Source organism: Panthera pardus, unplaced genomic scaffold (assembly GCF_024362965.1).
Source record: "Panthera pardus isolate Hobbes unplaced genomic scaffold, ASM2436296v1 HiC_scaffold_11, whole genome shotgun sequence".
NCBI classification, from domain to species: Eukaryota; Metazoa; Chordata; class Mammalia; order Carnivora; family Felidae; genus Panthera; species Panthera pardus.
Window position 1 is genome coordinate 38,241,804 of NW_026526666.1, and position 26,411 is coordinate 38,268,214.

Consider the following 26,411-nt stretch of genomic DNA (forward strand, 5'->3'; position numbering starts at 1 on the left):
ATGGTTAGCTTATTATGACATCGTCTACCATCATCAATTTACACAGAAAGCAAGCTAGCATGCAGCGACAATCATACCGAGCATTCAAAGCAAATACCTTGACTCCACAGACCCCATAAAAGGTAAATGCTTTCATAAAACAAACCTGATTAGTACAGTTATATGAGAAAAAAAAATCCTCCCTCCAAGAAGTCTAAAGAAACGGATTATACAGTTAGGAAGGTTGCTATGTAAGATTCTTCCTGGTAAATAGAACTGTAATAATAACAACCCATAAAACACTATTTTAGACTGTATGTAGGCCTTGAAGTATGTTGCCTGAATTTCATAAAGTGACCAGATTAATGTCTGTGATTCTCCCTCTTTCCTTATTAAAATGCATTAGGGTGTGCTAATACTCTATCTCCAAATTGATTATTCAAAGATACTGTAGTTGCACATTTCATTAAGATGTCTTAGCTTGATTAATTTTTAAAAATTATAATAATTCATCAAGATTAAATACTGACCTCCTGAGATACCTCAGGGAGAAATATCACACAAATATTTTTGCCATAGGAATAGCGTATAACCTTTTGCATTACGCTACCACCTTCCCATCTGACTTGGTCTACTTAACCACTTTCAGGAAACATACTTGCTCTCTCATGTGTAATTCTGACTATATCAGGTAAAAGTAAGTTCAGTGTTACTGATACGAAACAGTTCTTTTTTTATAAACCACTAGTTCTAAACTTACTCCTCAAGGAAGAGCAATCTTATACCTGCTTAGAATCAATAACGGAAGGGCGTCGTGGGAAAATGAGCATAAGAGAAATCATTAGTGTTGTGACTTCTCAGTCTATATTTATATACAGATCTGTATTCTTTTTTTCAGGAAAGGATGATTTTACTGAGTAAATCAAGTAAATGTAAAGGATGGGAATAATACATTTTAAAATATGTTACATATTTAGAACAGAACTTAAAACAAGTTCAATAAAGAATTTATAAAGTAGATTTGTTTTCTATAAATTGAAAATGGCCAGGCTTTATCATGTAATACACTAAAATGACAGTGCATTTACTTAGCAAAATATTAAATAGGGAATTCTTCCTTTGTGATTTAACTGATATCACATATTAAAGAGAATAAAATGTAGATAAATTGTACATAATTTATAGTTCTGATGAAAACAGAAGTAACACCCAAATGTAAAAATGATCTAAAAAACTTTTGATGATTGACGAATCACGTAAGATATGGGTATTGAAAACAAAAGTCTTTATATTATGATTTTTATGAAAACTCAAAGGACAGATAGGTATCTGTCAAATCAGCCCAAACTCCATCAACCCAGAAGAATATAAAAATACAATAAAATTAATAAAACCAGCATTCTTCATCACATGCCAAATGTATATTGCAACTTGTCTTACAGGACTGTATGAATTAATTCATAACAATACATTTACTATTCTATAGACCAAACATAAATACATGACCCACTAACATCAGTGGAGGACAACTACATGGATATGCAAGACACAAAATTGACCCAAACAAACTTAAGCCTACATACTCTGTACCTGAAGTGACACACTATTTCATTTTGAATAATCTCACACTTATTCACGAAAAATATTTAATCAATAGTAATGGTCATTCTAATGAAGAAAACATAGCTAAAATTATGGCGTAACTTGTATAATTTGATGATAATTTGAAAAAGAGGGCACAAAAACTGAAGCCAAATCTTGACTGTAAAATATGAAAGTATAATAATTATTCTCTTTTATCCTACAAGATCCTTAAGACTTCCTTTAAACACACATATATTAAATTACTAACATTTCTGTTAACGATAAAAGATACTCTGGATACACACATTTTTGACACGGGCATTATCTGGGCAGGTGTAAATGTCACATATTATATTACATGTGCCTGTCCATAATAAAGAGAAAAACAAACAATAGCATTTCTAATAAACTCTGTTAAGTAAATTCATTTTAAGATTTTCAAAAATCATGGGAAATTTCTGGACATTTTTTAAAAAGGAGGATATAGTTTCAGGTGTATGAATTCCTAGAGAATTTGCTTTGGATAGAAACTGGCATAAAGCCAGGTGGTAAATGACACATAATAAATGTTATAGTGACAATTTTTATCAGCTATACAAAGTTTAAGAGGGGTATGCAAATGATACAACGTACAAAAACACTATTAAAACAAGGGGAAAGGGAAAAATAAAAGTGTAAGAGATGGCTATGACAGAAGCATAAAGAAACAAAAGGAGAGGAAAATGGGGAAAAGAGGTAAGGAAAAACATGATCCTACCTAAGATCAAAACAATCTAAAAAGATCTTTTGCATTAAATTTTAATATTAGTGAAAACCATGCAATTTATAGTGTGTCACAACTGTACAGTATATAGGAATTATAATTCTATTTGTTCACATGGCATAATTTGAAAAAAAAAAAGCCAGACTTATTTCTGATTCGTGCAAACATCTAGAAAGGTAACAGCAAATTAATTACTGGTTTTTTTGTTTTTTTTTTTTTTAAGGACAAAAACTAAAAAGAACAAATACTTCTCTGAGTATAGCTATTTGCAAGTTTAGTGCACAATATACAACACTTCTGGAGAACTGAAAAAGTAAAATTTTGAAAGTTAGATGTTCCAGAAGATATCCACATTTTTCTTTCTTAAATAGAGCAAGAAATAACTTAAGAGTCTGAAAATAATATTTGCTTAACACTGTTCTTGGTCTATAGACTAGGTTACAGGAACTGGCTCCAGAAAGACAATTCTTGGCAGCTCTGACTGATTCCACTGTTTGGGAATGGATGCTGTATTCCTTTTCTAATTTGAGGACAGAAACCATGATAAATTCAAATGAAAGCAACTTTATGGAACAAAATTTTGGTTAGCTCAAAAGAATACAGTATTCCTCTAGTGGCACAGGAGAATGATTATGTAAGCCACCAACACTACACATAAGAGAAATGGTATAAAGATCAGTGCACTCAGTAGGCTTCCAATCCTACAAATGGTATAGAAAATACTGAAAACATAAAAAGCATCCATTTCACAGTAACACAGGAACACAGAGCAGGGATGAAAAGAAAAGATAATCTGTGTTTGGCCTTTAACTGATACCCACAAAAAGCCAATTTATCAAAACTGTGGGCAGAGGAAAAAGATACCGCGCCTTCACAGGATGTGTAAGAAAGTATTACTACCATATTGGACATCCTATATCCATCTGAATTCAGCCCTCTGGTTTTAGAAATATTGATAGTTTGGACATATAAATCTATCAGAACTAGTGATCTAGTTGTTGAGGTTCTGGAAAAAGCAATTTCATTATTTAGTTTAAATCTATTTTTTTTTAAGGAGAGCAGTGTATAAAACTATCGCAAATCAATAAAACTGCTGTTAAAGAACTTTCAATTCAAATGCCTATGAATTAAGGTGACAGACACCTCTTGTTTTCCAGTAACGAAGACAAGAACACTATCAAACAAACTAGCCTATGAAAATTAGGTAGTATACTGAAACTTTTAGTTGTCTAAAGTGCTTTTTTCTATTGAAAGTAAAGAATACAATTTATCAGTATGAATTCTGAAATTAGGAGGAGAACTACACAGAATTAGAGCATTAGCTAAAGACTACTTATGAAATTTCCAACTGAATTTTAAATGTCCCTCTACAGGATCTAATGGATGTTGTCAAATTAAAAATGGAAGTATAATCAAGGCTTTGTTATGTCTATTTTATTTCCTGTTAAGATTTCAACACAATCTGGTAAAGAAATGCTCCTATAAGGACAAGGGAACAAAACAGGAAAGCACTTGCCTCAGTTACTACAATGGTAGCTTTTACCAGGCACTAAAGTTACCACGACAGCAGGTAGCCATTCAAGTAGCTCACGATTAAAACCAAAGTCAATTCCTTCTTTAGAAAACTGTGAGCCAAACCAATTTGTCAGCAACTGGTATTGGGCAAAAGTACAGATTTCTATCTGCCCTACTGAATAGCTAATTCAAGTTTGTTTTCTGGAAAAACACTAGTCTTAAAAGCCAAACACTTAAGAACACAGACAGACACTTGGCCAGCATCACACTATGGCTTCCTTCCACACTTCATGAAGCTAATTGGAGGCCCGAGTCTGTTAGTGCTCTGCATGCATAATGGTTTTGTAGGCCATAAACATATGCTTCTTTCACATGTGTAGTCTTTCAGCATCAACGAGGAATGCTAGAGAAAGTGAAAACTACAAACTTCATACTTACTGTAAGGGACACATTCATACTGGACTTCAAGATATTTGTATGTTCCAGGACATGGATCAGGAAATACATCTGACCCAGTAACTACTATACACTGTGTTCTATTGTTGCACCTGGAAAACAAAACAAATCAAACTTGTGTAACATAATCACTGACTTGTTTGTTTTTAATAAAGAAATCTAATAGAGAACTGATCCACATTTTCTTTAAGCAACTAGTACCATAAAACAAACAAAAAATCAACTGATACTAGGTTGCTCCACATTATTTTAAATAAAGAGCTATAAAAATCCTATTTTTCTTTTTGTTGTAATATTTCTATATCATGGGCCACACTAAATTTTAACTCAAAGTAAAAAGGAAGCAACTAACAGTTCTCTATTATTCTATTACACATTTAATTGGAATTTTTAGCATATTCAACATATACTAAAAAAAAAACTTAACAGTACAGTTGTCATATTTAAAAATTAAAATAACAATTAAAAATGATACCATGAACAGAAACAGAGTCATAAATTGAATAGCTTGAAAGTAAGTTTTGAGAACGTATTGAAACAAAGAAGGAGCCAGGTTTTTAAGTTTATTCTCTCAATCGGTTTTGTGATAAGTTTTGTATTCCAGGCACTTTCTACGTTTTTCCATACCAGATCCCAAGTTCACAGAGCACACCTTCCATGCTCTGGCTTGACATATGATAGGGCACATTTTAAGCAGTTAGCACAGTGCCTGGCACATACTGTGTCTAAGACTGTTGTGACTCTTGTTTTGTTCACAGACCACAATGTGCTCACACTAAATATGGCATCACCATGAACCTAGATTCCTCTAAATTAATGCTCTCTGAAATGAAACATGAAAGAGAATGGCACTAACATGATGTCTATCATGCCCTATTTATTACTATTGGAAGTATTCTCCTATTTCTGTGTTGTGAATTCATGGAGAGTATTAGGATTAAGGTAGAATTTCAGGCAAGATGATATTCATTTGAGTTCTATAAATTTCTCAAAATGTTCTTTTTATAAGCTTTATAAAGGCAGGAACTATTCCCCTTTATAATTTGACTTGATTACAACTCGACACAATGTAATGTTTGCATGGTTTTATTATATTTTCTGATAGTACCTAAATTAAGAAGGCCAAGCAAGCAGAACAAGAGCATTATAACAAAATTTATTCAACAATTTGAATACCAGATAGTCTACAGTGCATAAAATAACCGGACTATAAAATGGCAAGTAAAGAATGAAAAAGCGGCTCAGTTGTTTTGTTTGTTTGTTTGTTTGTTAGCACGACAACTAACTAAAGGACAGCAGAAGGAGAACTGCATTAAAAGGGATAGGTATGTTAAGTCAGGCACCTTGGAGCCATCTCAACTCAAACCAGGTGGATTCATCCTGAAGAGCAGCAAGACCTGAAAACTTCTACAGGACCAAACAGGTACATTAATAGGTCAAGGTATATACAATAAACTTCAAACAAAAGTCTTAAATATTACATAAACTGTAATATTACTTGTACAGATACAAATGATAACTTTTACCACAATTAATCTAGAATGCTGTATGCCATATATTTTTAAAAATATCCCATATAAAATAATTTTCAAAAGCGTGGACAATGTAAATGGTGCAGTGTCACATTCTTAGGCAACATCATGTTTTACTCTTGTTATCTGTATTTCTCTTCAATTGGTTCAATCATTTGAAGAAACGTGCCAATGATTCTCCACTTAATGTAAATGAATTATTTTAACATGAATCACAGAACCAATTATATATCTTAAAATTTTAAACAGCAGATGAATTTAAGATTCCTAATAGATCAGTATCTAATAGTTCAACTAATGGTTCATTTTCCTCTTTCTTAGATTTTACAACAATCAAGTTCACCACTTTGTTCAAGTTTCTTGATCTTCCAGGATCAAGAGACTCAACCACTACCTGTCTTTATCAAAAACTAAAGTGCTTTTATTTCCTTCTTTATATTTATTCATACCTGCAAGGACCCTCCCTTTATCTCATTCCCACACCTTTAAGAAACAAACAAATCCAAACCCCTATGAGTTAGACTTCTCTTTTCTATATTCCCTTGGTATACATTTTATAGCCACTCAACAAAATCCTGCCATGTTTTTGGGTAAACATGGTTAAAGTAAGGGGACTGTACTCAAGGATGAAATGGACCAAGAGTGTGAAGGATTTTGGACCAAGTTCGTGAAGGAGGATATAGCTCAAAGGGTTTGGGAATTTATCTCATTTTTCGAAAATAAAGATAACATTGATAATTATCCATTTTTCCCCAGATGATCAGATAAGTATGACTGCAATATGAAACCAAAAACATCTTTATTTCATATTTTTCAATGTCACAGGATGTTTGCAAGAAGTATATAAAGGACAAGTATTTCTGCTTCCATTACATTTTGTTTAAAAGAGACCAACACCATACAATGAAAAATAATTGCTCATATTTACTTTTTCAGATCTTTTTGTGCATTAGTTACCTGACCACAGCTATAAGTTCAAATTAATGTCAAAAGCAATTACCATAATTTATATCAACCACATTTTAATTTCTTTTAATAATCACATTGTACAAAAACACTTACTTTAAGACAGAAAAAAGTGTTATAGAGCTATATTTGTAAGTAAAATTGAAGGTAAGGAGGCTTAATGGAGTTCTTAATGGAGTTCTTGTAAATAAAATTATATACATTTATAAAATTCATAGTTTCCCATGATGTCAAAAATGTTTATTTTATACGTCAGGAGTACTAGAAATTAATCTTGAGAAAAAGTGAAATTTAGGGGCTAAAACAGTAAAGTGTTAGCAAGAAGAGGAACACAACTGTAAGAAGTATAAAACTATCAGATTTGCATACCGGTATCTTGCCTCATGGCAAAAAAAAAATACTGAAGCTTTCAGAGGACCAAATGATGGAAATAAAATACCACTATGTACATTCATTTGTGAATGAAGCGAGAGCCTTAAGTTTCCAAATTCAGTAAGTTTGGGGACACAAGAGGAAAGAAAATTCCAATGTGAGCTGTTAGGACTCAGAAAAATCTGAAAACTCCTTAACCAGTATATTGTTAGTAAGATTGTAAAACTGTAAACTGCTATCATTTAAGAAGATAGGGAAAGAGAAAGCAATTAGCCACAGAAGCAAAGTAAATTCCCACCAACTGCTCTGCTTCAAGTTTTCATTCTAATGAAAATGAAAAGGTACAACTAAGCCAAGAAAAGAAAGGCATTCAGTTGCTTGTATTCTCAGTCCTGGGCATAGTCCCTGCATCATGTTCTCCTTCTTCCCCTACGGAAGAAGACTTATTGGTAAAGGTATGGCTGTATTAACCATCACGTTACCAGCATATTTTGGTAATACTATGTGGATTCATTATGTTAAAAATCTACACTTTTCTTACATGTGAAGCGTAAAAATTAAGTATGAATGAGAATAAGGCAGAAGAATAAAGTTTTTTTTTTAAAAATAGGTGGATTTTTAGTTACGACTGGAAGTAAATACAATTACTGTCATAAAAAATTAGTGCTACATATATTTTAAACACTTCAGATTTAATAACTGATCTTATTTTACTTTATTTTATTTTGTATTTGTAAAGATGCACAGATGAATTAAAAGAGTCAAAGCACTGACTTTCAAAATGTGGTCCTTAGAGCAGGAGCACCAGCATCAACTGGGAACTTGTTAGAAAAACACGCTCAGGTCCCACCCAAGATCAACAGACTAGGAAACTCCAGAGGCAAATAACTAACCAGCACTCTGTTTTTTAACTAGATCTGCAAATGATTCTGACATATGAGAACCACTGTGTTAAGACAAGTCAGACTTTGAATAAATATATTTGGAAACTCATGCTTTTTGCTCTATAAATCTTATTAAGTTACAAATGAAACAAAATCATTAAGCTATGAGTATAATTTAAGCAGCAAGTTCTTAATAGAGTTTACAGTGCTAACATGTCTTCTTCTCTTGCTAATTTTAATCAAAAGAATCAAGGGTTTTAGCAGCTGCAATTTTGAGCAAGCAGACTAGTTATTTATCCATAAATTCCTAACATGGAGGGTCTATATTAGTATAATTTCTAAGTACATGTATACATGACCTGTACACCCATTTTTAACAACTAAAGGCAAGTATAATCTTTTCCTAATATTTGCTAGCCAATGAAAATTTCTAACACTAAATAAATCTGGAAATAAAATTTTTGACAATCTATGAAAAGACACTATGTTTCCTGGAAGGATGTCATGAAGAATGACAACAACAAAAAGATCCACTGTAATCACTGTAAATTTTTCTATATATAACCTTCGACTTCTTTCTCAAAATAAATTTTAATACGTGGCTAAACTACAGGAAGACAATATATCATTTTTAGAACTAAAGGGGCATAAAGGCAGCCCTTGCAAATAATAACACCACAGAGTAAATAAATGTGGAGGTACAGAATAAGCACTCTGTCTCAAATTCTAAGCATTTAGTCATTTTTAATATTCTAAGCACACTTCCGAAAATTTCCAGAAGTTGGCATGTATAGATAAAAAGCTAATTTCACTGATGTGAAAAACATCAGTGTTTTAAAACCTCTATCAAAATTTTCACCTATATATTATTTCTACACATTATTTTAGATTGCAACTTTCTATCATATTGAATATTTTTTCCTATAATTTTCTTACAAATGTAAAAAGCAAAGTACAACATTCATCCTGAGAATCCCATGTTAACTAAAATAAATCCAGTAATAAATGCTTTGTAACATTATCAAATTCAAACACCAGAATAAAAGTATTTTCTTACATTAATATTCATAAAACTTATATTTTAATCATAAATTCATCATCTACCATGAAGAAAATCCTAAATCCTACTTTATAGGTCGTAAAGCTGCTTTTAATGGAGCAAAAACCCTGAATTTTAAAAATCAGTTTAAAATTCATTCCTGCAAGTCTTTCTACTCTAAATGAAAAAAAATTCTATTTGGGAATGAAGTCATTTGTACATCTCAAAATCTTAACAAAATGAACCCGCATAATTTTGGAGATTAATGCTTTATTAGTTTACTTCTCATGCATAAAAGTATGTGGATAGATTTGTTTTTTTTAAATTTAGAGTGTAACATTTAAAGTCAGTGATATTCTTCAGGTTTGTGCATTATAAGTAAGAGAAAAATATAAAGTATCTAATGAATCTCTTAACCATTACAATTAGCAGATGGTAAAAGTTAAAGTATTAAAACTGTATATTTTACCTTCCAGATGTAATCAATATTCTCAGATTTCAATATTAACTTTCAAAGCATCCACAATCATTTTTTTTTTAAATTTTTTTTTCAACGTTTTTTATTTATTTTTGGGACAGAGAGAGACAGAGCATGAACGGGGGAGGGGCAGAGAGAGAGAGGGAGACACAGAATCGAAAACAGGCTCCAGGCTCCGAGCCATCAGCCCAGAGCCTGACGCGGGGCTCGAACTCACGGCCCGCGAGATCGTGACCTGGCTGAAGTCGGACGCTTAACCGACTGCGCCACCCAGGCGCCCCACAATCATTTTTAAAATTAGGATAAACGTTGCCAACAAAAAGGTGTAGTTGATGAAAAGGCATTTTATAAATGTGTATTATCATTAATTTACATACTACTACATGGAAATTACCTTAGAAACTGTCATGCCCAAATTAGCAGTACTTTGAAGAAACATTATCTTTTTTATTTTGGGGACAATAGTGAGTCATCACTAATGAAATATTAATAATGCAAACAAACTATTAATATGTTGCTTTTCCTTAATCTTTTAAAACTGAATGAAAGAGGGCTCAATGCACACATTACTTATAGTCTGGGAATAAAGTATAAAAAACAACAATATAGCATATCATTTGACTCTGTTCAGAAGCGGAGTCATTTGCTATTTGGGAAGATTAGTGTTTAGAAGCAGAGGCTTTAGAATCAGAAAAAACCCTGCAATTTAAGTTACAGTTTGTCTGCTTACTTAAACTATGAGTCTGTAAGCAATGTATTAAACCTTTGAGCCTTCTTTAGAAGTTTGTTTTTAAGGATAGATAAGATAATGCAGGCAAACTCTCTGCACAATGCCTCAACAAATATGAATTACTAACAACAATAAATACATCAATAATAAGTACACTCCTTTCTATAAGATGGACACAGATTTGCAAACCTTAAAGGGGCAGAATATCTTTTACTGCTCCAGAGTAGTTCCTACACTACACAAATGATTTCCTGTGTACAGCTTTAAAAGCAGGCCCACTATTCATGCAAATTTGTTTCCTTTCCAACTCTAATCTTGAATTGTACAATGCCCAACAAATTGCTTTTACTCTTCTTTTGATTATCTTATGCTCATTATTACACTTTACCAAGTGCAAAGTATGGAGATGAGATTCCATGTGTAATCTATTGTGAGAGGTGTTTTAATCAATAGCCTTGTTCTGCTGATTAAGCAGGGGCTTCTGTTTTGGCAAGATAACATTAGTTTCTCCAGTCATGCTCCAAAAACCATTGGGAATCTTCAGCAGATCATTAGATATGCTACAATAAAGCTTTGGTACATTCTCTTTTCTTCCTTAAATTACTTCTTCACTGTCCCATCATTCCCTGTCTCGATGGCACTGCATTATTATTGCATCTCCCCTGAAACTTGCACTAGAGCTATGTCTCCAGGCCATAGGATGCCATTTTCAATTGAAGCTTCTGCTTGAAAATATAAATTAAGAAAATTTCATTATCTCCTGCCAGGGGCCATTATTCACCACAGTTCTAAGGAAGATTAAAAATGCAAAATCTACCGACTTGAACAAATACTCCAACATTCCACAGAAAAGCTCAGTATATCATGACAGAAACTAAAAATTAATGTTTGCTGAAATTTGGAGTCATCCTCTAGAATCAGTCCAATTCTTTATTGAGCCTATAGGTTCAGGGAAGATTGCTTCAACAATTTCAGTCTCTTCGTGGCATCTGTTACGTTTTAAATTCAATTAGAAAATACTAGCAATAACAGCTCTGTTTCCTTTCATGAGCAATCTTCTATCTTAGTTAAAACCGCTCACTTTTTGGAGACAAAATAAATGCTTTCAAGGTACCGGGGCATCATGTGATGACACTCCCTTCCAAAGTGCCATGTAAAAGCAGAACATTCACTAGAGCACACTGGAAGGGTTTAAACCACATCCACATGGGAGATTATTTCTTTTAAATGAATACAACACCTACAGTTGAAGTACTGCGACTAAATCCATTCTCTCATTAAAAAACAGAGTCTCAATTACTAAAAGAAACCCATTATCTTATGTCTGTAAGTAAACTTTATTTTACTCAAATACACAAGAGTAAAAAAATCTAGAAATGTTACTATGTTTCTACAAAGGGCAAAAAATAAAAAGAAACAAAAGAAAAAGGACACTATCAGCCTATACATTTTCTCTGGAGGTGATTATACGCCTGGCACTTAATAGAAATTCAGTAATTGTTTTTGAATGAATGAAATGATGAATGGTTAGCCTGGCTATTTCTGCCTGTAAATAAACACAGTTAGTAGAAAATAAATACCACACATCCAGTTTTGCTTCAATCAGCTGAACCTGATTCTCAGAGAATTCTGTCAATTTGGACATAATTTTGTTTCATGAAGGCCAATAATACAGCACTTAGGAGATAGACTAAAGGCAGAGGAAGAAAGTACCCTTAGAAGCTTCCAAATCACTTCATGCACTAACAATTCCAAAAGACTAAGGAACGTATAGTACTATAGGCACTAGAACCCCTCTGACCTTTTGAGTCTACATTTAGAATAAATTTTTATGCACATAATATGAACAGGTAAGTTCCAATGCAAACAGATTTACTCAAGAAAACTGACGGGATAAAAAAGGAGTTATGTTCCAAGATACAAGGTGACAATCCTTTTCACAAATCAAAGAGGGAAACCAAGTTGAATGTTACATCAAACCTCTTATTTTATTATTGTATGCAATGCTCTTTTAGCAGCTAAACTTCTGTTATGTAGAGCTAAGGAAAGTGGGCTCGCTCTCTTTAAATATTTATTAATGATGATTTGTGAGCCTAACTAATTGCTAGGTAAACATAACATTAGGAAGCCAAATGGTGTGTAATTATTATGGTAAAAGAAGAGGTGTTCTATAGTAATGTTCCCATTTGTCACATAACTATGTTCTCATAATTTATTTAATAATTTGTGTATTCTAGAAGATTTCTACCCATCACGGTATTTAATTCTTTAAGCATGTTAAAATATTATACTTGAAGCATTACAGAATATGTCTTGTTAGAACTATTTTAAAGTCACTGAGGTAAAGCTAAATTATAGAAATAAAGTTACTACTAGAATCTCTAGGAAAATATGCTTGAGTATTAATAGTACATGCATGGATACATAATTTGGAAAAAATAATTTCTATTCTATTTAGTTTCCTATATGCTGGTGTTCTCAAAATTTTTCAAAACATTCCTGATTTCAAAAAACAACAACAGCAACAAAACTGCCCCTCTTACTAAACCTTTGCAACTGTATTTGAAAGAAAAAGGTATAGAAAAAGGCAATTTATTAATTGGATAACCAGAAGCAAAAATACAAAATATCTTTCTGTAGTATCAATATATAAACATAAACTTATTTGACTAAAAAAGTGTACAGTGTGTAACATAAATAGACAAATAAATAACAGGTAACCCACAGCAAGTCAACAAAAGCTTTGGCAGTAAAGTCCTGTTTAAGCCCATGTCCAGAATATCGTCATTCCATTTTTGAGTACAATAAAAACAGGAATAAAATAAAAGTGACACCTTCCACAATCACTTTGTGTCTGAATAAAATACTGTATCAGGAATTATAACCAGAAAGTTTGCATATGTTAATATTTATAGTTAAACTTGCATCTTAGAAACTTAAAAATAATCCTCAAAAATTCCACATTAATTACAAAAATAAGCATTTGAAATGGCAGTGCGGACTTGCTAAAAACAACTTACTGTTTTAGAAACCTCTGAAATTCCTTGCAGTTTTTACTGGACCTTGGGGTCAGTTTAATGCAAATTAGGCTTGACTCACTCAGAGCCTTATTAATCCAGTGCAAAATCTCTTGTTTGCAGAAATGCACATTCAACATAAATGTGCTTGCTTTTATTAGCAAAATAAGAAGTATTTATTTACAAAGCATGCCACTGAGACTACGTTTCATTCACAGGGTCATCAGGTCTAACTACTTAATGAAAGGAATAAGATAATTTAAGTGGGGATAAAAACTATAAAATTTTGAAATACTTAAAAAATATCGCTTCTATGTCCAAATTTTCAAGACTACTGCTTTAAATAATTCAAAAATTTATTATGACCTGTATCAATTAAAAGCAATTATTTATAAAAATGTTAACCTACTACAGTTTGCACTTGCAGAAACTATCACATTTTTAACAAGGGAAATGGGAAATCGCTATGGGATGCCCTAGTTAGATTAAATTAGCAAGAAACTTGTTACCAGACCATATAAAAGACATAGCGTAATAAGACATGACCTTGCAGAGCCTTGGAGCCAATCTGTGATGTTCTTCCTTCCTATAACCCTTGCTAATTATCTGCAAAGTTGCAGACCCTTTTGTCGTGGGTTATTTTTCTTCAAATTGTGAGGGGATTTTTGGTTTCTAAATATTTAATTAGTCTTGTTATGATATGAGAATTGTTGTACATGGCAAGCATTTCGATTTTCATACTCTATTCCTTCTAATTATCCTCAGATTTAGATTGGTCATCCCAAATCTTTTCCTTTTGTAATTATTTACTTCTTAGAGATCATTCTGTGAAGAAATATTTCCACTCTTATGGCTCTTCTTTTTCACAAATGGCTTTTCTAGTCCGTTAATTACCCGCTCAGAGGATTAGAGTTTGAGATAATGCAAAAGAACCTGCAACTAAAAGGAGTTTTAGAGGACAACAGTGAGCAAACTAGATTTTTGTGATCGCTATTTTAAATTCACCTTAAAGATTACTCCCTTGGTTTGGATAGGATTTTGATAAACAAGAAAATTATGCCATAAATACATTTTTTGTTTCCCAAGATGTTTGATGGGGCATCATTTGGTCAGTATTATAAATCTCTACATATAAAACAAATACGTATCTGGTCTAATTGACAATTCATATAATTTCTGCTTTTACAGACCTCACTTTGATTACAGCACAGCAACAAATGTTCGCAGAACTCCTATACCAATTAAACTGCAAGCAAAGAAATAAAATATTAAGACTCTGATAGCGTGGCTTTAAAAAAATTTCCATCTATGCAGATCTTAAGACTAAACATAACTTTTGCTAAAGCATTTAACTGACTCAGGAAAAGTTTTGTCATTTCTTAATGAAAATGACTACATTCTATATAAGTGCCTTGATTTTTTTTTAATCAAGAGGCAAGAAAACACTTCTATTCTTTACCTGAAGTGAATTCTTTTGGCATAAAATATTTTACATATTTTACTACTATGATTTCCTCATCAAAAATTTTCAGCTAAATCCACTTTTCTTAGATTACTTTTATTTTAAAGTAATCGATTTTACTCATGCAACTTATGAAATATTTTGGTAGTAAAATATGTGACATAGCTTTTAAACAAATGTATAGGAATGCCTTGTGTAAAAAGAGACACAAAAGAATGAGTAGTTATCTTAATAATACAAACTGAATAAATTAATGTTGGAGCAGAGAAGATATATAGAGTTAATATTTCTCCAAAAGGTCAACAAAGGGAAAACACTGTCATTCTGAAAACAAAGTGCTACATATTTGTTCTAAAAGGTATGGATGTTTTTATTATCTAGTTTTAATGTTGCATCCCATAAAAACCATTATCTGTGTTTTCCTTATGTTGTTCTTGCTCATCTAGAAAGATGCACCAGAACAGACTTCTCACAGAAATTACTATGTATATATCTTGAACTATTTCTTAATATGAAGCACCATATGAAGGACCTTAAGTCTCTGAGGCAGAACATTTTTAGAGCTGAGGACACTAGGCTACTAGCGTTGAACTGCTGTTTTCCATCTCACAGCGGTGCTCTCTATACAAGTCTAAGAGTAGCAACTTGTTGCCCTGTACTTAAGTGTGAGGGAGGCAAACACATTTGCAGGAAGCATCAGGTAAGGAGGAGGTACAGAGAAGGCCAACACATAAACTATGCTGGCCAAACAGTATAATATTCTTTCTTCCCTGATTATCCAAACCGGAAGTGATCTTTGTCTCCTTTCCCTATGGCAGGAATGGTCTATATAACTAATATTCTACTTTGTGTCATCTCTTGTATAATTCACATTTTAGTTTTTATTTAACTTGGTAAGTATGTTCCATGTTTAGAATTAAGTGATAAACTCGTTATGTTTTGTTTACATTCTTTTGCAGACAACCCCTAAGAGTGCCGGGCACTTATTTGTATCAGGTCTTATTTCTAGGACACTAGTCTTCCCTCTCCAGTTAGATGTTGTTAAGTTTCTTTTAAATCCACCAGAATGCCCAGTCTTGTTTACAGCAACAAGTACTCACTCAATAAATACTTTCTAAATTAGAATTCTCACTCTTCTATTTTTTTATTCAGGTTTTTTTTTCTTTTAATCAAAGGGACAACTCAAAATGTCCTGTTGATACATACTAGTTGTCATTTCTTTAATAAAAACTGTGGAAATTTTGTACAGATGTTTACCTAACTGTTCTGAAAGACAAGAGATGAAAAACAATAAAGGCAAAAAGCTGGAACCACAGACTCATGGGATACTCTTAGCAGTAGAGCAGGTGTGGAAGGCTAAAAACAATCCTTAATACCTATAATCTGAATATAAATAATTGAATTCATTAGAGACTCTATAAAGAGGTGGATACTTTGTGGTTCATACACTCTCAAAATTAATGGAGTCTCACCTGACTGATAAATAATATGGCAAATTTCACTGGCTTACTTATGATAAATCAGAACTAATCTTTAATCATGACAAAATATTCATAATCTAATCCTTTTATCAAATTGACTATCACTGCAGGAGTCTCATGTGTTTGCACAATTAAAAACCCCGTGTTAGCTGTATATAATAAGGCATTACATTCGATGCAAATCCTTTTCTATTGAAATAAGTGCCAAGCTGACAGCAGGAAGTAGCTGATAAGAAAGCAACAAGGCATTGCTCTTGGCATTCTTGATAACTGAACACCTACCTACTCATAAGCATTCAGTATTCAGCATATTAACCCAAAGTGCTCTTTTTCTAAAAAAGCACAGATCAAGGGAAGTGTCCTCTTACTGCAATTCAGTCTCAAGGGCAAGAAATTATCTATAAATAGATAGATGACAGATAAAGAGAGATAGAGAAATAAATAAATAGGAAGGAAGGGAGGGAGGGAGGGAGGGAGGAAGGACACGATAATTTAATATCCACCTGTGATTCTGGCACTAGAAACAGCAATATAAGACATCATATGCTATTACATTCTAGGTGTAGAAATACCTACAATTTTGAAAGCATAGTAATACCCTAAATAAACCAGACCAAATAATATCTATGCAAAAGAAAATGAAGAAGTGGATGTGAAATTGTGTATTACAGTTCTCTGCTATAAAAAAATGAAGTCGTCATTTCAGAATTAATACAAAGGACCTGAAGCCCTAGTGTCATTTGCCATATTCACATTACAGGGTTAAAAATGTATTTTTTAAATACATGGTATAGAACTATTCCATATTTTGAGAAACATAAAGAACACAATCTTTGAAAGATCCTTTCTTCCTTAGCCTAAGTACAAGGGGAGAATTAAGAATGTCCAAAAGGAAGAAGCAAGCTGGTAAGATGCTTCAGAGTATAAAAGTTTGAGAGGGTGAGGTCAGAAGTTGAATAACTCCCTAAACAGAGCTACTCAGTATTCCCTCAACATATAGTGTATCTTCCCACCTCAGGATATTGCTCATCACTTTCCCTTCTCCATCAGGTTTTGAAAGTTTATTGTGCTGAGAGATTTGGTATCATACTTATTTCTGTACACATCTCATCTTCTTCACCAGACTACATCTTTGAGGGGTTCACGCTCAGTTTAAGAATCCCCGAAATATGTGCAGTGCCTAATGCTGTGTCTTAGTCTAAAATTTATTAATTCTATAAACATCAGTCTTTAGGCTTGCAAGTATATATTCTTACCGGTTGTTCATAAATACCTTTACAGTGTTCGGCACATTAGCTTGTACATCCTGCAGCTCAGTAATTATTTGGGAGCATAAATCAATGAATGAAAGATAAAATACAATTTTCAGAAGTCAAGCAGAGTTCCATACCCATAGGACAGAAACCAAATTAAAACGTTTCTGATTTACATGGTTTGTGTAAGTTTTTAAAAACTACAATGAAGGCAGGGCCTTCCATTCCATGTTATATTCCTAGCCGGAATTAGCTTCCTATCAGTAACTTGTCTGAAAGGCTCAGTTCGTTGTGACCTATAAACTGTTAGACTCAAGAGCTTTAAAATACCGCTAACACCATGTACAGGCTGGGGAGTACAGGGCTGTGTGTTGTGAAGCAGCAATGCCACTCCGCTGAAAGCTGACATGCAGTCTTGGGCCACAGATATAAACAGGGTAAGCATATTAAATAATGGATGCCTAGGAAAACATCTTTATCACTGCAGACGAAAGGCACAAGGTACACCTTATTACTTCATGCATATTAAGATCTATTAAGCTAATCTAAGTTTTTTACATGTCTTATAACAGTTAGATAAACAGGATATCTTAATTCAATAAACTGTATTTGAGGTTGCATAATTTACAGTGTTAGAATTATTTTTATTTGCAAAAAAGTATTCTAATCCTTAAAATACTACACTCAGCGCATAACATTACATATTTTGTTAGGAATCACAATTTATTAAGTGTATTTGATATATCATCATTAAGAAAAGAAACACGAGAAGAGCTTTGCGACTGCTCTTATCTTTGGCCCTTCAACTTTCCATTTCAACAACCTCGTTAAGGTCAAAGTGTCATGAGAATGTCTGCCCACTTTTAAATCTCTACAGTCTGGGCAAGGCAGAATCTTTTGGGTTCAATCAGGAGTGCTTTCTTTTTGTATTCAGCTAAAAAGCGTAATAGCACCACAAAGGTCGGCATATTACCTTTATTAAAGAAAAAGGATCACATGACAAAGATAAAATGCCACTTGTAGACCTGAATTGGGCAATTGGGGGGAGTGGTTAAAACTACTTTAATGTTTAGTTGCCAGATTCCTACAATGTATGTAACCAGTACCACTGACAGGACTTGTTGTTATATTTATCATCAGTACCTTTCTCAGGTTGGGTAACATGGGAAGCAGAATTTGAGGCAGAGATCTCTGGGAGGCTCACAGCTCTTAGAACTATCAGGGAAGCGGGACTGGGGAGAAGTCTAATGCAGTTGCAACAAAGGCCCCTCAAATTCCTCAGGGAGGGAGCTCTGGAATTGGGAGGGCCCTTCGGAGCTGTGTCAAAATGAAGCAAAAGATGAGGAGGCAAAGCCTTTGTACTTGGCATTCGGTGAGGGCTGCCTCTGGGGAGAAGGGTGTAAGATCCCTTCAGCCCGCGGTCCTGGGCGGGGACTCACAGAGAGCCCATCAGCAGGCAACAGCCTTGGCAGCTGAGGGAAAGAGTCCCCGATCCTGAATGGGGAATCCGAGGGCACACCACGACAGCCACTACAACACGGTACTTGTACAGAGTTTAATGAATTGTTTTCAAAAACAGTTCTTTTAACGTTACTTCTCATTTTCACAGATTTTATTGTATTGCATCTTCTTGTACACACTGACATGTCAATCCTGTTTACTAAGCGATATTCAAAGGGTTTCCTATAGAGCAATGAACCTTAACAGGCAGCTTTTAATTGGCCCACATAGGCAACCGCATTACTATTAATTCCACAGCTACGGCATAAAATAAAACCATTGCTTCTCAAACTCTAGAGCAATTAGACCTCTCGGCTATTTGGCTAACTCTGCTTCATGATACCCAATGCAGTTAATTATATTTTTTGATGTTAATAGTCTCTGTCAGTCTCAAGCATAGCTTCTCTTTGATGAATATTTAAATTATATTTGAATAAAAAATAATCTTGGTTACATTTCATATTCAGTAATCATCACAGCTTAATAAAGGTCTACTCGTCAAGGGTGGAAATAAATGGCAATGCACGTATAAAGGTCTCAAATCAACTTATCAGATAATGTATTTGTAATGACCATTATCTATCTTTCTGTCTAACATACCTGTTTATTTACATTTCCAAAGGGTAGAGTCTCATTCACCTAACAACCTACAAATAGATTTCAAAAGTTACTTATAAACATTCTTTTAAATTATATATACAGAATCCCATGAATTAACAATGAGAACATCTTAGGACTTGGTCATAAGATAATTTAATGTATGAAAAAAAATACCAAATTATAACATGTCCTAGAAAAATTGGCATACTTTCCCTTGCCTCCTCTTGATGCATTGTTTTGGAAAATTCCAAGAGTAGTAAGAAAAAAAAATGTTTGATTTACTAAAAGACTTTTTGATTACGGATCTTATGGACCTGAAATCATTACTAAAGAAAAGTAACTTAAAAGTCATATTTTTCCTCCATAAGATTCTTGGCTGCGATAGGAGTCTGGGGTGAGGGTGCAGGAAACTTCCAAATACAGGGAGTGGGGAAAATGGAAAAAAAGTGTAAAAGCAAAGCCCATTAGTATCATTTCTTAAAAATTTGTTTAAACCTTACTCAACTTAAAATTCCCTTAGTTTAAGACTCATAAATATGGAGAACAAACTGAGGGTTGCTGGTGGGGTTGTGGGAGGGGGGGATGGGCTAAATGGGTAAGGGGCATTAAGGAATCTAGTCCTGAAATTATTGCTTCACTATATACTAACTAATTTGGATGTAAATTTTAAAATATAAAAAATAAAGTTAAATTACAAAAAAAAAAAAAATGACTGAGTCATCAAGAAGTTACTTTTAGAACTTCAGATCTATCATTTGTAACATGTTTTGAGAATTAAATAAGATGTTTTGGAAAGTGCCTAAAAAAAAAATTCCCTTAGTTTAGGGGTGCCTGGGTGGCTCAGTCGGTTAAGCATCCGACTTCAGCTCAGGTCATGATCTCTCGGTCCATGAGTTTGAGCCCCGCATTGAGCTCTGTGCTGACAGCTCAGAGCCTGGAGCCTGCTTCAGATTCTGTGTCTCCCTCTCTCTGCCCCTTCCCCAGCTCACTCTCTCTCTCTCTCTCTCTCTCTCTCTCTCTCTCTCTCAAAAATAAATTAAAATTAAAAAAATTAAAAAAAAATTCCCTTAGTTTAGCCTACATCATAACAGAAAGGTTTTAAACAAAGTATTTACTTAACATAAACTATCAGAATGTTTTTAAATCTTAAATCTTTTATTTAATGAATAAATTAATGTTTTGTTATCTATTTAATTAATGCCCCTTAATAAATTTACTTGTTGGGGCGCCTGGGTGGCGCAGTCGGTTAAGCGTCCGACTTCAGCCAGGTCACGATCTCGCGGTCCGTGAGTTCGAGCCCCGCGTCAGGCTCTGGGCTGATGGCTCGGAGCCTGGAGCCTGTTTCCGATTCTGTGTCTCCCTCTCTCTCTGCCCCTCCCCCGTTCATGCTCTGTCTCTCTCTGTCCCAAAAATAAATACAAAACGTTGAAAAAAAAAAAAAAAAAAAAAAATAAATTTACTTGTTAAATTTTTAATTTTTCACATTCTCATCCCAAATTCTAAATCTTTAGAATACAATGGAGACACAATGAAAAAAATAAAAATAAAAATAAAAAAAGATACGATGAAACGTCCTGAAGTATATAGATCAACTTATGACTGTCGAGTAGAGGACTGACAATTTCTCAAACTCATCACATTATAAATAAAAATGGTAAGGGCAGATTAAAATTTTGTGAGGTCCAAAGCTTATAAAATTTAAAGGTACCACTTTAAGGGGAATAAAAACCAGAAAAATTTCAAGTGGAAAATAAGGTGCCAAAGTGAATAGTTATTTAGAAAAAAAGAAAAGAAATCACAATAAACAACACATTTGTAAAAGCCAACACAACAAAATCCAGAAAACTGAAATACCATTTTAATAAATTAATTGCTGGCATTCCTTCATATTTTGTTTAATATTTTTTCACCACAAATCCTACCATTGTCTCGTATATAACAATTTCATACTGTCACTTTCTATAGTTTTGGTTTTCCTCTAGAACAGCTACTCAAAATTTATTATTTACTACTGATGGTCACCATACACAAAGTACACGCCTACAACGTCACAGATGCTCATGCCTGTTGAACTCCTACAGCCCGTGTCCCACAAACACAGCTATTCTGGTAAATTCTATTTTATATGATACTCACTAAAAGAGGGGAACAGCATGTTGCTTTTATAATTGTAAGTACCACATCTGACTTGTTGTCTATATACTCCCTCCAGAAAACAAGGGAGAGAACTTCTGCTTTGATTCGTTATATATGAAAACCAAATCCCCCACTTACTGTTTTTTACACATTTAATGACTGAAAAGGTTTTCCACAGAGTAGCTTCTGGCTCCATTCACTTCAAACATTATTTTTCCTCCACTTGCCACATATTTCAGGTGCCACAGGACACATTCAAATTGTAATATGACATCTGGCCTTGCACATTTATGTCACAATCAGTAAGGCAATATAATGAATAATAGGAGCAATTCTAGAGGCCATTTCTTCACCAGAATAGCCAGCAATAACTAAACTGTACACGAGTGTCTGCAAACCACATAAAAATACACCACTAAACCCAAACTGAATTTATCACCACCAGAACCTCTACTTAACAGAATCCCACTAGCTCTTGGCTACTCCTAAGTGACCATAAATGAGGGGAAGTGTAACAGAGAAGTCAGAGAATGAAATCAAAACCTTAAGATTGTGTTTAAATATCATACTTCAGCCAACTTTACAAAAACATATGACCCTGTGAGCATACCGCTAGGGGTTCTAACAATGACTTGGAAGAGCTTGTGCAAGTGAAGGGCTCTGATGTTTAAGATTCATTAACTTCATGGTGAATCCACTTTTAGACAGAGTAGTATTTTCACACATTACAGGTGAGTTCAATAACAATGATGGATCTCTGGTCTGTAAAACTGAACAGAAAGACCACTGCCATAATCTCAAGACAACCTACGCAGAGTGACGATCACTTCAGATATTCTCTTTAAGGCAATGGGGAGTGTGCTTAGGTGAGTTCTAAAACTATGTTGGTGTTGGTTGCATATGACATTTGAACAACTACTGGGAGAACGGTGACATGCATTGGTTAAAGGATACACTTGATTGTTATGTGCAACAAATATCAAGATCACAGAATCACTCACTTTGTATTTCTTCCAAACCTGACTTTTCCTAGAAACATCAGAGATATTAGGTCTAAATCTAATTGTGGAATAGCAAACAGCATTACCAACTGTAACTAATTGCTTTATTTCAAGAAAATACATAGCAAAGTAAAAATAGGTCTTTAAGAACTGTAGGACAAATAAATATGTAATGCTATCAGAAACCTAATTAACCACAATAATTTTCTTAGGCAAAGTACAAAGTCGTGTATCGATACTGGTGTTTTTGTTACTGCTGCTCTTGCGAATTTGGTCTAGGTTCAGTTTCATTATGTGATATATAGAAAAATCAGCAACGCCACAATTAACGACAGCTTAGCTGTATTTTTGTCTTCATTTGATAAGTCAATAGAATATATTATAAGCGATACTGATTCACAACTGCTACCTGCTTTTGAGAGGCAAAGCAGGGCTCCTAAACTGTTAGTAAGAAAATAAAGTAAGGATTTGGACTATAACAGTGACTAAGGATTTTTTTTCCCTCTACCCAATAACACACAGGATTTTTTTTTTTTTTTTTTTTTACTGACCGAGAAATCTCAATAAAATAAAAAGGATTGTTAGGCTGGAAAATTATCAATTTCACTCAAAATTACATTTTGTTATTATTTATTACATAATAAAAATGCATTAAGTAATAAACAGTATATTTTCAGACACTAAAATTATTCCAAAGCTTCAACAAATACATTTAATTTCCTGGCAATAAACATGCTGATAAGACGCTGCACTGCATACAAAAAGGAATTACAAATTCTTAAGTGAAGTTACAAATCATAATTTGTTCATTTTTTATAGTGGTAGAAAAAATGTGCAATATATTACATTTCACTAGCATTTGGCTATGAGCTTTCGGTGGGGAGTGGGGAGAGAAAGCCAAATACAGAGAAAACATAGTGACTATGTCTTGATTTGAAAATCTAATAAATTTCGTTTCTCTTCTCTATAACTGTGATTAACTATTTTTATTTGTTCAAAATTTAAAAGGATGCTTGTAAGTTATATTTATACACAACACTAGTAGTATGCCATCAAGGAGCAGCTACATACTAAAAAGAAGTCACACTTAGGTACAAAACAAAACTCAAATGGGTATTTGAAACTAGTCTTATGTAAGCAGATACAGTGTGCTTTCAGTTATTTAACACTGATTATCTAGTACATTTAGGTAATATAAGTCTAAATTGGACTTTGTTTCTGTCAGTTAACACAATTAATGTTTAAGTTGACTTTGTAAATAGAAACCAGTATTATAGTGTGAAGCAGGGTATGTTCTAAGTGAGAAAAAACTACAAGGTAGATGACAATATATGTACTATTAAAATATCACTGTAATCTCATCCGAAATAGCTTTCAAATAAGAAAGCTGGAGTAAATGATACTCAAGGTTATGAAAGGGATTATGAACAGAGTATTTACAATAATATTAAAATCTGTATGTCAAATCAATGTTTACATTTGCTTTTCTTTCTTCACCTCTCCACTTTGGTTTCAAAAATAAAGATAACTTCTAAAAATAAAAACCAGGGGTGCCTGGGTGGCTCATTTGGTTAAGCGTCCCACTCTTGGTTTTGGCTCAGGTCATGATCTCATGGTGGTGAGTTCAAGTCCCAAGTCAGTCTGTCCCACCCCTGCTCGTGCTCTCTCTCTCTGAAAATAAATAAATAAACTTAAAAAAATAATAAAAATAATAACTGAACCAAAATCACTAGAGTTGAAATGAGATAGGTTTTTCCTTTTAAAAATCTAACTTCTCTTTCCCTCATCCGCCCAGTATCTCTCCAAAACCAAAATCAAATTCAGACTTTTAAGGTATTATTCAAACCTCTTAATTCTTAGGAAACACTGAAGATCAGTAATGTTTTGTTCATAGGGAAAATCGTCCTAGCTTCCTTGACCAAAAGACATATTATAAAAGGTTAACAACCCACATATTAACCGTAAGTACCAGAGAAAACTGTTAATTCACACTTATTCTCTTAGTACTCATTATCTAGTAGAATTGTTTACTAATTTTCATTTTAAAAGGAGAAACAGAGAACCCTGTAGAGCAGAATCTTTGATGTGACACTGTTTCTTTCTTCTACATTTGATAACCAGGGTTGTAAGGGATATTTATTTGTCTTCTAAGCCATTTTACAATTTATTAGTCTTTCTTGCATAGTAAATGTGAATGTTTAATATGTTTCATGTTTATTACTGCCACTAGTCTCCTCTTCCTATAATGAATGCTTTGGTTTAAATGCCCATCGGTAAGTGACATGCAAAGTATGTGTCCAATTAGATATACCAATTAGAGCTTTAATGGTTATTTATTACTATACTCAGGTTCAAGAGTCTATACTAGTAACCTCCCAATCCTTGGCCAAAGAGAGGTGCTTGTGATTCCATTAGCTGTCTTAAAACAACTCGGCCAAAAGTGAAGAATTCGTGGAAATCCATCACCTAACAAAATAACTTAAGTATAATGCACACAGATGATGAGTTAGTAGCATCTGAGTTATTCATTTTTCCCCAGATACATTTCATCTTAATGGACAAAAGGCTGATAAATCTGACACCACAGATAGATAAAAGCACTTGGGATAAGCAGCATAAAGGTAAGAATATAGTTCTTCAGAAATGGCAGGCTTAAATTCTATGAGAATGAATACGTTCAATGAATAAACAGACTAAGCAAAAGTATCCCTGACCAGTAAGTATTTACAATAATGCAAGAATAAAATACACGAACCCCCAAAATTATAAAATTATAAATTATAAAATTAAAATTATAAATTATAAAATATCAAATTAGGTGAAAAAGCAGATTTGGCTAATTTTTTTTCTTCTAAAAAAGTGCCGTTAATAAGGATGGGATATGAATATCTTAGAAAAACAGGTTTTAAGTATATTGTTACCTGTAAAGAGAGATCAGGAGATAAAAAAAATAATTAAATAAACTCTTTCTATAAGAAAGCTCTGACTTGGATACAAAGCTTCTTTATGAAGACCGAATGATCAATATAAAAGTTGAGAGGGCGGTATGTCAAGGAGAGGATATCCACACTGAAATCTATAATCATGAAGTCTGCCAGAGGACACTAGCAGAATTGTGACTGCATTTTGGTGGATTTTCTTGGTAAATTCTGAGAAGCTTCCAATATTCATCAGTTGTCATAGGAAGGTTTTGTATGACTATGTGTATATATCTTTTAAATATTTTATACACAATATCTTATCAGTATAGTTGAAAATAACAGAAGTGGATTTTTAAAGTCTAGCTAGCAGAATTAATGGGATTAGTTATTAATTATTATTTAATAATAAATTTTCATGTCATGAAGATATTAATGAGATTCTAGGTATTAAACGAATTGAAGTTTCAGCCCATATAGCAAATAATTCAACCTTTTAAAGTGAAAAAGGCATATCATGTTGCCACTTCTCAAGGATATTTTTTAAATCAGTGAGGAGAATATATGTGCTGTCGTGTAAACAAAATGTACTGAATGCAATGACAGTTGATTCCGGATGTAAAGAAACAGAGCCAAAATATGATGAGTCCCAAGTTCCTCAGCAGTCTAACAATGTTATTCAGTAACTCTTTTAAACAATCACGTATGTCCCCACCACCCACCCCCAAAGAAAGTCTATGTGCCT

The 26,411-nt window shown here is 33.4% G+C and overlaps 1 protein-coding gene and 1 long non-coding RNA gene across 31 annotated transcripts in view; one reads left to right on the forward strand and one right to left on the reverse strand.

The window, feature by feature from the left end:
- Window positions 1-26,411, reverse strand: part of ADGRL2 (adhesion G protein-coupled receptor L2) — a 621,134-nt gene that overhangs the window by 51,631 nt on the left and 543,092 nt on the right. For all 30 annotated transcript variants that reach the window (XM_053893337.1, XM_053893361.1, XM_053893366.1 and 27 more), the window contains one exon: window positions 4,280-4,389. In XM_053893337.1, the coding sequence (XP_053749312.1) occupies window positions 4,280-4,389 (110 nt within the window). The remainder of the gene's footprint in view (window positions 1-4,279; window positions 4,390-26,411) is intronic.
- On the forward strand, window positions 5,575-6,570 carry LOC109246167 (uncharacterized). Its single transcript, XR_002071233.2, has 2 exons — window positions 5,575-5,720; window positions 6,151-6,570. It is a non-coding gene; the product is annotated as an uncharacterized LOC109246167 (long non-coding RNA).